The 13671-nt window shown below is 35.9% G+C and overlaps 1 protein-coding gene across 1 annotated transcript; it reads left to right on the plus strand.

The window, feature by feature from the left end:
* The first annotated feature begins 20 nt into the window (after positions 1–20).
* Positions 21–3117, plus strand: LOC143193541 (glycylpeptide N-tetradecanoyltransferase 1). The gene is made up of 8 exons (XM_076399807.1): positions 21–183; positions 510–745; positions 801–1017; positions 1068–1184; positions 1238–1448; positions 1510–1650; positions 1706–1888; positions 1971–3117. The coding sequence occupies exons 1-8, from the start codon at positions 83–85 to the stop codon at positions 2208–2210; spliced, it is 1446 nt and encodes a 481-aa protein (XP_076255922.1). The 5' UTR covers positions 21–82; the 3' UTR covers positions 2211–3117.
* The last annotated feature ends 10554 nt before the right edge of the window (positions 3118–13671 follow it).

Here is a 13671-nt window from a genome sequence, read left to right on the forward strand (position 1 = left end):
TAAAATAGTATTTTATAATACCGACGTTGGATTGGATTGTTTTCCTTGTGTCATTTTTGTCACCTTGTTCTTCTGTCTCAAAATGTCTGAAAAAACGGCGAAAGCAGAAAAAACTTTACCGGAAAAATCGGATATTAACAGTAAATTGGATGGCAATTTACCTAATCATGTTCAAAGCAAAAGGTAAAGAAAATATAACACGTTATAACTGATAGCTTAGTAGCCTATGAAAAATAATTATAGAAAAAAATAGATCAAAGGTGTAACCTTCATTTTTAAAACGAATTAAATTAACCCTAATCGATATTTTATTAGAAGTCTATATAAAGAGTAATTTTAGAATAATCAAGTCTGGATAATTCATACTAAAACACTTAGCATTTTATTTAAATGACTTTGCACAACTATTCTAACCTCATTTGTAGAATTAGTTTAAGATATGTTAATTTATTTCTAGTTAATTTAAAGTATGCCATTATTTAATATTGTTTATTTCATACTCTACCTAGTGCCAAAAAAAGACATCGCAATAAAAAGGGAAAAAATGAAGATAATCAGAATTTGAATAATGAGCAAAATTCAGATGAGTCTTTTGGTTTCTCTAATCCATTAAATACAATATCTATAAAAGATCTTAAAGCTGCAATGGAAGTATTTACATTATCTCAGAAACCAGCAAAAACTCCAGAGGAAGCCCTTAAAAAGTCCTATCAATTTTGGAGTACACAACCAGTTCCTAAAATGGGTATTTTGATCAACTATATAATTAGTATTATGTGTAATTTTTTTTTACTGTATAGATGAGAAGATTACTGTTAATGAAGCAATTGAGCCAGATAGATCAGTTAATGAAATTAGGGCTGAACCCTATTCGTTACCTGATGGATTTACTTGGGATACATTAAAACTTGATGAACCTTTAGTTTTAAAAGAACTGTACACCTTATTAAATGAAAATTATGTTGAAGATGACGATTCCATGTTCAGATTTGATTATCAACCTGAATTTTTAAAATGGTAATAATGTGTATATGTACAGGTATTCTTAATAAAGATAATAATTCCAGGGCTCTTCAGCCACCTGGATGGAAAAAAGAATGGCATTGTGGTGTTAGAGTAGTTAAAAGTGGTCGTTTAGTTGGTTTTATATCAGCAATTCCAGCAACTTTAAATATATATAAGAAGTAAGCAGATAAATCTAATATATTAATTTATATTTATATATTATTATGCTTAGGAGTCAAAAAATGGTGGAAATAAATTTCCTTTGCGTTCATAAAAAATTACGTTCAAAAAGAGTAGCTCCAGTTCTGATTAGAGAAATAACTAGACGTGTACATCTTACTGGTTTATTTCAAGCAGTGTATACAGCAGGAATTGTATTGCCAAAACCAGTTTCAACATGTACCTATTGGCATCGATCATTAAATCCAAAGAAATTAATAGAGGTTTGTATTTGTATTTATGTGAGACAGCTTAATTAATTTTTTATCAATTAATATTCTGTAGGTAAAATTTTCTCATTTATCTCGCAATATGACAATGCAAAGAACATTAAAACTCTACAAATTGCCTGAACATGCAAAAACCCCAGGTTTTAGAAAAATGAGACCAGGAGATATTGATGGTGCACATAAATTATTAATAGAGGTATAATCTTCAATAAATAAAAAAACAGGTTTAATCTTATTGATTTAATTTTTAGTATTTAAGTCGATTTGACTTAGCGCCATATTTCACCAAAGAGGACTTTATTCATTGGTTTGTACCACGTCCAAATATTATTGATAGTTTTGTGGTAGAAAATGGAGGAAACATTACAGATTTTGTCAGTTACTATACACTGCCAAGTAGTGTAATGCATCATCCAGTGCATAAAAGTTTGAAGGTATGAAATGCCTATTGTGTGTGTCCAATTTTAATAATATTTTATTTTAATTTAACACTAATATATTGTATTTTCATTTTAGGCCGCATATAGTTTTTATAATGTTAGTACAACAACTTCTTGGGTTGATCTCATGCAAGATGCTCTTATATCTGCTAAGCGATTGGGTTTTGATGTTTTTAATGCTTTGGACTTAATGGATAACTCTGAATTTCTTGAATCATTGAAATTTGGAATAGGAGATGGGAAGCTTCAATATTACCTTTATAATTGGAAGTGTCCATCTATGGGATGTAACAGAATTGGACTTGTCCTGCAGTAGACATTTGCACATCAAAATTGTATCAACAAAATTAGAATATTTTTGAAATTAATAATCTGAAATTTAGCTGAAAAAAAACAGTTGGTTGAATTATACTAATCTGTACTTTACTGACTATAGGTATTTATATTTGTCATAAATTGCCCCTGCATTATATGCATACATGTGTGTATAAAATGTGGTGCTGTAACATAATACTGAGTATGACTACAATATCACGAGATCTTTTTATAGCATGAAATAATTTATTATGAAACAATAAATTATTTGATGACTACTCTTACTTTATATTATATATATTTCTATACAGTTTTGTGGAACTTTATTACATAAAGCTAAATTTCAGATTATTCCCTTATTGACCTTATTTTAAAGTTAACTATATAACAGTTAATATTTGTTTTAATTAATGTCTCTAGTATAATATATATTCAACAAAAACCCAAAGACCACACCTTTTTTTCGAATCTAAAATATATAGAGTGCAAATTCTTTAATATATTATTCTTAGTAAGTGAAATGGTTTATTTAATTGTTTCTAATATTTCCGTTGATATTGGGGATGGGTATAAAAATGTATATTTGTTAATTATGATATACATTTCAATAGTATAAATAGTTTTAACATCAGTATAATTCTTGCATCAAATGTTATGTGTAATAAATCGACGTTGTGTTTTGTAATAGAATAAAATAGATCATAAAGGTATTAGGGAATAAAATATTCAAGCAGAAACACCAAACTACCTTATACAATAGAAAGTGTCTGTTATAAGCGCACTGTTGTGTGGAATTGGAAAATAACTTTATTATTTAAACATGTTCAGTTGTGTATCTTGTGAATAATAAATGTTAATTTTAAAACTATTATATATATACTATAATATTAATTATATGACTAAGCTAACCTCATCGTTTCTCTGTACCTACTTAATTGACGTTGAATAGCGTTATTCTAAAATGCTTAATAAATGAGAGGCCAAAGACAGCACAAAGTTCAATTTAATAGATATACATATATTTATTCTTAGTATCCTCATTTCTAGAAGTATTTTAACAAATGTATTATTCTTTGATTGAAAAAACTTTACTCTATGGTTATTGTTGCACTTAAATGGCAACAGAAACACATGTTAACTATTTCATAGAGGTTACGTATGTCTGGTGGTAGGATAGATAGGAATGTTCATTTAGTGGGTCGGTCGGTCGGAATATGTGGCTGTCGATCGGATTGTTTGTTCGAACACTCACTACGATTTTGCGGAAGGAATTTTCACGAGAACTGAAAACACTGGTAGCGCTGTTGAAATGATACTGTTACAAGGGGGTAGAGAAAAGAAAAGAGAGCGAAACCATGGCGCTTTCAGAGTTTGCCTGAAAAGTTTATTTTGGATTACCTGAAGCTTTTCCACTAGTTCCGGCCTGATAAACCGATACCAAGTTTTAGATCCATATAACATGACGGGTCTGATAAGTAGCTTGTAAAGCAAAACTTTAGTCATCGGGAACAATTTACTTTTTCTGCAGATGAGAGGGTTAAGCACTTGCGACACCGTAGCCTTTGGAGAGAGCCTTTTTAGATTTTAGATAAAAATAAATTATATATATATATATATATATATATATATAATACTGTATTATAAAATATATAAATTACATGATAATATTATAATATATATAATATAATAATAATAGATGAGTGTTACAAATGTTGTAGTAGGTCTGCGGTCTTTAGGCAATCAATCAGCAGGTTTATCTGCTCAGGTTTGGCCAATTGCTCCAATGTTCTCGGCATCTTCAGTTGTCTCCTCAGATCATCATACTTTTGACGCTAAGCTGAATCTGACATAGATCACACAAGGGTGGGCTCCGTCCCTTCAACAAATATTCATAAGTTAATTTACAGTACCCTATTTGTAGTCGTGCGAGGATGCGTGCCTTATGTCTACTGATATTATAATGTATGGGTTGATAGAAGATCCTCCTAATTTCCCTCAATTTGTTGTTTTTTTGTGAGAAGGTGCCAATCCAGTTGGGTCAACTGCCTATTGAGGTCCTTCATATAAACTTTGGCATCCGTTTTACTAAACAGATCGTTTAACCTGATTGACTCCTCTTCCCTACTTGCCAGGTGGTCGACTCTTTCATTACCGGATATTCCCTTATGAGAGAGGACCTAAAGGTATGTTATTCTTACAGCCCTATATTGTAGCTTTGTAGCTCTCTGATGTATGTGACCAGAGGGTGGGCTGTCCTTACCGATCTTAGGCTTTCTAGGGAACTCATATAATCCGATACTATTATTATCGATTCGCTGATAGGTGATTTTTCAGAGATGGAAGCCAAAGGTGACTCTCAAGTAGGCTAGACGTGTAAGTGGCACCCACAAAGTTCTTTCGTTTTGAACCATCTGTGTAGCTGACAAAATGGTTCGGATAGTTCTCTTTAATTATCTCTCTAAAAAGTCTTTTTATTGTAGAAGGACTAGCTGTTTCCTTATGCAGAGCCTTCATAGAGAGGTCTGTATGTATTTTTGAGAACTACCATGGTGGTATTGTAGTGATTCTACTGTTCGCATCTGGGATCGCAATCATTATTCGATTGCATATCCTCTGGAAAACTGATGAAGGGCTCAAGTGCCTCTTCTTTATATTGATCCAGTCTGTTTTCGGTGGGAAAAAGATAGGAAACTGGTTCAATTCTGGACGGAATTTGAGGGAACTTGCATAGTTTAGTAGCACAAGCTCTCGCCGTGACTCGAGTGATGAAATCTGTGCTTCACACTGTAAGATTTCAACTGTACTAGTGCGTAATGCTCCCAGTATGATTCTCATAGCGGCGTTTTGGACGGGATCCACGTTCTTCACGTATGAAGGGGGTGCGGTAATATAGCACTGGCTTCCATAGTCTAATTTGCTTCTGATCAGCGCCTGATAAGCCTATGTCTGCCAAACATTTATCCTTGATATAATTTGTGTGGGAGCCAATTGAGCCTATGATCAAATAGCAAGCCAAGGAAAATTCCTTGTTCACAAATGTGTTCTGGCTTATTTATCAGGTTCTTAACCTCCATCATTAGTGTTGCTATTCGCGAGCAGCTCCTCCGTCTACAGAAAGGAACACTCACGGATTTCTCTGCTGAGAACTTCAACCCATTACGTCCTGCCCACGTAGGCAATTCTGTAATAGGGATTGGCTATAGTTATGGTCTGTATGTTTGTGGTAAATAACCACGTCATCCGCATAGATTCGGGCTTTGATATAAGTGGGGATGACTTTGTTAATGGAGTTCATGGCAATAATGAATAGTAATGGGCTAATACATGAGCCCTCAGGTACACCGTTAGTTTGATAATATGTTGTTGATAGTACTCCATTAACCTTGACCCCAAAGTTTCTGTTAGCCATGAAGGAGGCAATGAAAAGGAACATTCCGCCCCCTATTTCCCAGTTAGATAGTTGTTTCAGGATGCTATCAATATTGATGGAGTCAAGGGCCTTTTCTAAATCAAGAAAAACCGCCGTTAAAGGCCTCACAAAGGTCCTCCTGAAACCCGATCAAGTGATCGAGTATAGAGTATCCTCTTATGAAGCCTTCCTGACGATTATTTAGTAGTCTCTGTTTTTCAATTATATATATCAGCCTATAGTAGATCATGCGCTCAAGTACTTTACATAGGTGGCTGGTTAGCGCGATGGGCCTGTATCTGGATACTGAATGCCGTGGTTTACCTGGCTTATATATAGGGACTAATAGCGACTGTTTCCACGACAAAGGCAGATGTCCCCTCATCCAAACTTCATTGTAGATATTAAGCAGATGGTAGTGTTGCGATTGGGTTAGATTTTTGATTAATGGGAAGCAAATGTTGTCTAGTCCGGATGATGTGTTTCTACCCCTGCTCATGGCCTTATTAAGCTCTTCATTTGTGAATGAAGTATTCAAAAAGTCATGTGCATTTTTGCTTGTCCCATCATTACTGTTGATCTCTTTCTCCTTATGTTTGTTTAGTATGGAATAATAGTGCGCTGTAAACATCTCAGTCATCTCACAGGGGTCTTCAATACGTCGACTTCCATCAACCATTACTGGTATTTTGGATTTTGGGGTGCCTTTTAGTATGCATATTTTCCTCCATATAGTATGGGATGAGGTTTGCGGGGTAAGGCTACTTGTAAATTTTCTCCAAGAGCTTAATCTTGCTTGCCGTATAGTTCTTCTCGAAATTGCCTTTAATCTTTTATAATTTTGGAAAAGTTCGGACGTTGAGTTTAATTTGAATCTATTAATGACCCTTTTCCTATCCTTTATCACCCTAGCACAGTCTTTATTCCACCACGGTACAGGTAATTTGTTTATTTTTGTGCCGTTGATGGGAGTGGATCTTCTAGCTGCATTGATAATGGAGTCTGTGAATTCTTTTACAACTGTGTCTGTATTTTCAGTGATTGGGGTGGTTTCAATCAGCGACCTGTATTGCTCCCAATCAATGCCTCTAATATTAAGTCGAATCGCTGTACGTGATATGCCAGATGAGTCAACCAGTGAATTCAACCAGAGTGGGAAAGTGATCGCTGTCATGCATATCAGCTATAGTTATCCATCTGGCCTGTCCAACCAATGAGGAAGAGCACAGGCTCAGGTCCAAGTGTGATAAAGTGCCTGACAAGGCCGATACAAATGTAGAAGATCCATCATTCATAAAACACGGACTGTGGCATTTAATCGAATTTGAAGTTTTCTCTGAGCGGCATGTACAGAATGAGAACTGGTGAAGAAAGCTATGTCATCCGCGTATTGGGCGGTTTCAACATTTTTCTTCATAAGACCGCGCAGAGCTTGTGCTTTTTCTTCATGGCGAAGTGAATTTCTGCGGCCAATCTAGTAGCCTGATGTGCACATGAATGTTTGGCTCTGAACCCGTGTTGTTCCTCCTGTATGATATGGTTCTGCTTAGTGAACCAGTTGAGTGCAAAAAGGATCGCTCTTTCATCAATCTTTAACATTGAACTAAGCAGGCTGATGGGCCTGTAGTCTGAAGGCGAAGAATCTGCTCCTTTTTTCTTTTTTTTTTTGGTCTGGTCTAAAACCAGGCGGTGGAATGCATGACGCATACCTGGTCGCGGAGACTTGCCTTGGAGTGACAAGTTGGACCGGTTTATGTGGGACTGCCTCTGGGCTTACCAATACACTAAACCGAAACCGCCTCACAGTTGACCCCTGTGGATCGCTACTGCTACTTTTTTTTGATACTTCATGAAGTCTGTAATTGTAGCAGTGAGAATTTCGATTCTTGATTGATTTTCTCCTTTAAGATCTTCGGAAGCCTTTTCGCTCTTTTCCGTCTGCTTGTTCAGGGCGTCTGTCTGTGCTTGAGCGAACATTTTCACTTCGGCTATCTGCTTTCGCAGGTCTTCATTCTGTTTTCTTAAATCTTCTATGAGCAAATCTCGGCTGTCTTCGGAAGATGGTCCATTAGAATTAGGAAAGCTGGGATAATGGTCAGGAGGCAACGTCGGCTCTGATGTACATGACGCCATTGCCTTGTCTGTAAATGCGCCTTTTCGGCGCTTACACGATCATATCAGCTATAGTTGTCCATCTGGCCTGTCCAACCAATGAGGAAGAGCATAGGCTCTGGTCCAAGTGTGATAAAGTGCCTGACAAGGCCGATACAAATGTAGAAGATCCATCATTCATAATACACGGGCTGTGGCATTTAATTGAATTTGAAGTTTTCTCTGAGCGGCATGTACAGAATGAGAACTGGTGAAGAAAGCTGTGTCATCCGCGTATTAGGCGGTTTCAACATTTTTCTTCATAAGACCGCGCAGAGCTTGTGCTTTTTCTTCATGGCGAAGTGAATTTCTGCGGCCAATCTAGTAGTCTGATGTGCACATGAATGTTTGGCTCTGAACCCGAGTTGTTTCTCTTGTATGATATGGTTCTGTTTAGTGAACCAGTTGAGTGCAAAAAGGATCGCTCTTTCATCAATCTTGGACATTGAACTAATCAGGCTCGGTCACGACCGTTCTCTTTGAGAGCTAGCACGGAACTGCCCCTTTTTTCGAAATCACGACTATGTGTGCATGTTTCGAAATTTTTGGGAAGTGTTACAGCCGCACGATGGAATTTATGATGTTGGTTAATTCCGAGAGCTGCTTGTGTGGGAGCTTTTTGAGTTGGAATACTGAAATTTCATCCTATCTAAGTGCCTTTTTGGGTTTAAGATTACTGATGATTTTTTGTAGAACCTTTGGTGAAACTAGATGGTTTTGGAGATAGTTTGAAGGCGCTACTTTCCCTAGATTGTGGGCCTCGCTGATGACTTTTTTGTTACGAGTGGCGCCACTTCCCTTTTTAAAAGGTAGGCATTCCATTTGTTTTTCGAACGATTCGGCCAAGAGATCGGCTTTTTTGCTGTCCGGGACTGCGAAGTTACCTGACCCTTCAGATTTCAGGTGGGAGATGTGTCTTTTTTGACTTTCCCAGAAAGCTTGTGCGATCTAACATCTGATCACACTCCAGTATTGTTAACACTGGGAGCGACAATCCTAAGAAAAGCAAAAAAGCCTAATTTTACCAACAAATATACTGACTGGGACAAATTCAGATTAATACTGCAGGAACAAATAAGTTTAAAAGTAGGACTTAAAACTATAGATGATCTAGAGCAACAAACCAAACATATAACTGAACAAATTCAGCTGCAAAAGATACTACCCCAATGGCAAGAGAGAAATCAAAATATGAAGTACTTTACCCCCTCGAAATTAGAGAAATGATAAAAGAAAGGCGAAAAGCTAGAAGAGTATGGCACAGAACCAGAAATGCTGCTCACAAAACTACTTTTAATAGAATTAGTAATCAGACGAATCAAAAGATCAAAGAATATAAACAGAATTGCTTTCAAAAGTATTGTAAATGAATTAAACCCACAAGCAGACAAAGATTATTCGCTATGGAAATCAACTCGAAGTTTTAAAAGACCAATTATTCGAGTACCGCCAATTAAAAATGATCGAAATGAATGGGTTCGACTTCGACAATGAAAAAGCTGAATTGTTCGCACTATACTTAGCTAACATATTTCGACCTAATGATATAGAATCTACCATGGATACATCTCCTGTTTCTCAACCCTATATAGATCTAAATCTAATTTCTCCACTGGAAGTTGGCACTGAAATTGATAACCTCAATCCTAAAAAGGCACCTGGTATAGATGACATTTCACCTGGATTATTGAAAGAACTGCCACGAAAAGCAATCATCATGTTGACATATATATTTAATGCCTGTTTAAGACTGAAGCATGTCCCGGAATGCTTTAAAGTTGCACAAATTATGCTCAAAATACCTGACAAACCTGCAGAACAAGTCGAATTTTACAGGCCTATTTCGCTACTACCTGCAATATCAAAGCTATTTGAGAAACTGATATTTAAACGTGTTAAACATTTGGTAACAATACCAGATTTCCAGTTTGGTTTTCGAAATCACCATTCAACAATCGATCAAGTGCACATAGTAACTGCGGCTATTGAAAGAGCGTTTGACGAAAATAAATACTACCCTGCAATATTCCTGGATGTCTCACAAGCTTTTGATCGGGTTTGGCATTTGGGATTAATCTGTAAAATGAGCAAATTGTTACCGCGTAACTATTGTCAATTGCTGGAGTCATATTTATTCGGAAGAAAATTTAGAGTATCGCACGAAATGGCGTTCTCGACATTTAAAAATATCTCGGCTGGAGCTCCAAGGTAACGTCTTAGGACCTCTCCTGTATCTGCTCTACACTGCTGACATTCCAAGAACAAAAGAAACACTTCTTGGAACCTTTGCTGACAACACAATTATTATGGCAAAAGATATATCTCTGCCTAGGGCAATAGAAAAATTACAAGTGGCAGTCAACGAAATCTACGAAACGAAAGAACTGGACGAAAGATTGGAAAATTCAACTTAATAGCTCAAAATCTATCCACGTTAATTTTGCATTGAGGCGAAATAATAAAAACTTAATTATATCACTCAATGGATGCCCGATTGCTCAAGCAGAATCAGCTAATTACCTTGGAATCCATCTTGACGGTAGATTAAATTGGAAGCATCACGTTAGACAAAAAGCAAAACATATTAGAACCAAAATAAAACGACTATATTGGTTAGTCGGAAGATACTCCCAACTTGAACTAAAATCAAAGAGGTTGATCTATAATATAATTATAAAGCCAATTTGGACCTATGGGGTGCAAATATGGGGTTGCACTAAAAATTCAAATCAACTAGTCATACAACGCTGTCAAAACAAGGTTCTTCGATTGATTACCAATGCCTATCGCTATGTAACCAATGAAGAACTGCACGATGACCTGGAAATCAAATGGATTTGCGAAGTTATCCAAGATTTCGCCTTGAAACACGAAAGAAGATTACTAAATCATACTAACGTGGAAGCAATACAACTGCTGGACAGCGCGCAGGATGTCAGGAGATTGAACTGAACAAAACCATACGAACTTATATAAAGTGTATACATTTAGTGTAAACTATAGTTATAAGTTAATAATTAATAAATAATTATAATTTTATAGTTGAGGAATACATACTGATGTATTTTCTCGCAGTCGTCTTGCTTGTTAATTAATCCAAGTACATAGGAAAAGTAAATAAGTGTAAATTAAAATTGTACTGAGCGTATCTAATAAAGATGTTAAAATAAAATAAAAATTTTCGTTGAAATTTAATTATTAGAAGCTCAATTGTAGCATAATGATAATATTTCCTATAAACACTATGTATTTTTGGGTAATATCAATACATTTTAATTAGTATGATACATACTGAGATTTTCAAAATAAACATTCAAAAAGCAGTTTTTCAAAGAACAGATTTTTTACCCTCAGATGAAAGAAATGTTACAAAGAGCAATAATATTCTTAACATAATTTTAAAGTTGTTATTACTTTAATTCAATATTGTCCAAAGTGACAGACCGTACAAATGTTTGAATAAATGAACATAAATAAAACCTAAAAATGTATAGTTTAGCTCAGTAAATTTAGAATATTTTGGGAATAATTCAAAATGGTAGTCCAATGTGATAATAATCTTGAAGGTAGTACTATTTATATTGAAAGTACAGTAACTGTATAGTTTATATTTTGTTACAAATATATAAAATAGCAAATGATAAAAATCAAATATTTTCTTCTTCTTCTCTTTCTTAAGTATCTTCACATTTCATTTGTCCAATTATCGATGAATTAATTAAATTAGTTAAATAATTGAGAATTAAACAAAACAAAAAGTTTTTATAACTTGAATTTTATCTAAGGTAAGCTGTTCCAAATTCTTTTAATATTGGTAATTTCCTGGAATGGAATATTATATAATTAATATAAAAAAGATAGCAGAACAATCTTCTTAAATCTAATGAATGTGCCAATTGTAGTTGTATGAATTTTGTATTCAGATATGGCTTGAGATTATTATCAGTTTAAAGGTTGTATCTTTGAAATATCTGATGCATGATTTTAACCTGAATTAACAACTTTGTGTTCGAGAAATCACGTACATTCGTCAATAATTCTCTAGGCATGGATATAATCACAAGTAAACGCTTACACTAGGTAAAATTTTGGAATTGTAAATTTAAAAATTGTAGTATATACATTCATTCTTCGTATATACATACATTCAATATAATTCGGTAACATTTATGATCGAAACGGAGGTAACATAACAATAACTTACAAAACTTTTGTTAAAAAGCAGTTAACTATTAAGAACATAGTGATGAAGAACAATAGTCATATGAAATCACACAAGTAAATAAGTAGATATATACAATTTAATTAAAAGGCAATAAGTATATATATATATATATATATATATATATATATATATATAATAATGTTGGATATATAAATAATTGGGTGGATGCGCCTACATGTCACGTCCACATGTATATATGTGTCGATATTAAAGTAGTTTCCTGTAAATTATAATGAACGCTACGACGCATGCTCCTATTAAAGCCACCCAGGCGGAATGGCTTTGACCGAGTTTCTTGTCGAAATAAATAGAGAGCGACTCTGGAATCCAGTATGTGGCGACCGCCACGACCCTTTAGGCCACCACCAATTCACCATCAACAACTACAAAGGTTGGCAACGCCGGTGGATTGGTACCATGCAAGTTCCAGGGTATAAAAGACCATCACGACGACGTCTCGCTCTCTTTCTTATTACCGTCCCCCTGTAACAGTACCACTTCCACAGCGCTACCGTACTTCCTTCACCTTAACCTAATATCCTGTCAATTATCCCATCGACCACATGTATCAATTAAAATTATCATATTATCAAGTTAAAATAAACAACTTTGATTCAACCAGTGTTTTTAGTTCCCGTGCAAATTCCTTCCAAAAATAGTAGTGAGTGTTCTGACAAATAATCGCAGCGGCAGTCACACATTTCGACCGATTGACCGACCCGACGAACATTCCTACAATTGGTGACCCCGACGTGATCAAAGTGCCTAACAGGTAAATCAACTCAACATAAGCCACTCGACAGGTGCTTGACACGTGCATGGAAGGATAGCACGAGGAACGGAACCCATCAACATCACGTGGTCGATGACATCCCACGAGACTAGCCTGATGGACGAAAACCACAGAAGCCCATCATGTATACCAGCAACACATGAGCACCCTCGCATCACGAAACGGGACACGTAACACATTTACAGGTACCTTCAAACAAAGCTAAACGCCTCAAGACGAACGACGTCCTGCTACAGCTCCGATGGCAGCTGATCCCGTAAAACTCCTCGCTCAGGTTGGGATCCCCATCTTATCAGCAGTCCCCGGGCGTTTGTTTGCGTGATTGCGGGTGCATTCCGGAACTTGCACCACATATAGGTACGTTCCATGGCTGTTCCACTAGGAGGGGAGTTATGTGGCGACCGCCACGACCCTTTAGGCCACCACCAATTCACCATCAACAACTACAAAGGTTGGCAACGCCAGTGGATTGGTACCATGCAAGTTCCAGGGTATAAAAGACCATCACGACGACGTCTCGCTCTCTTTCTTATCACCGTCCCCCTGTAACAGTACCACTTCCACAGCGCTACCGTACTTCCTTCACCTTAACCTAATATCCTGTCAATTATCCCATCGACCACATGTATCAATCGTAAGTTAAAATAAACAACTTTGATTCAACCAGTGTTTTTAGTTCCCGTGCAAATTCCTTCCAAAAATAGTAGTGAGTGTTCTGACAAATAATCGCAGCGGCAGTCACACATTCCGACCGATTGACCGACCCGACGAACATTCCTACAAGTATTTTAATTGCCCAAACACCTTCACCAAATCGATTGTACAAAATCGGTTCTAACAATTTATATTTTATAGATATATTTATTTTTCTATTATATTTATAT

Source organism: Rhynchophorus ferrugineus, unplaced genomic scaffold, assembly GCF_030347505.1.
Source record: "Rhynchophorus ferrugineus isolate W39M unplaced genomic scaffold, kcgeb_rfMv2 rfM3, whole genome shotgun sequence".
NCBI classification, from domain to species: domain Eukaryota; kingdom Metazoa; phylum Arthropoda; class Insecta; order Coleoptera; family Curculionidae; genus Rhynchophorus; species Rhynchophorus ferrugineus.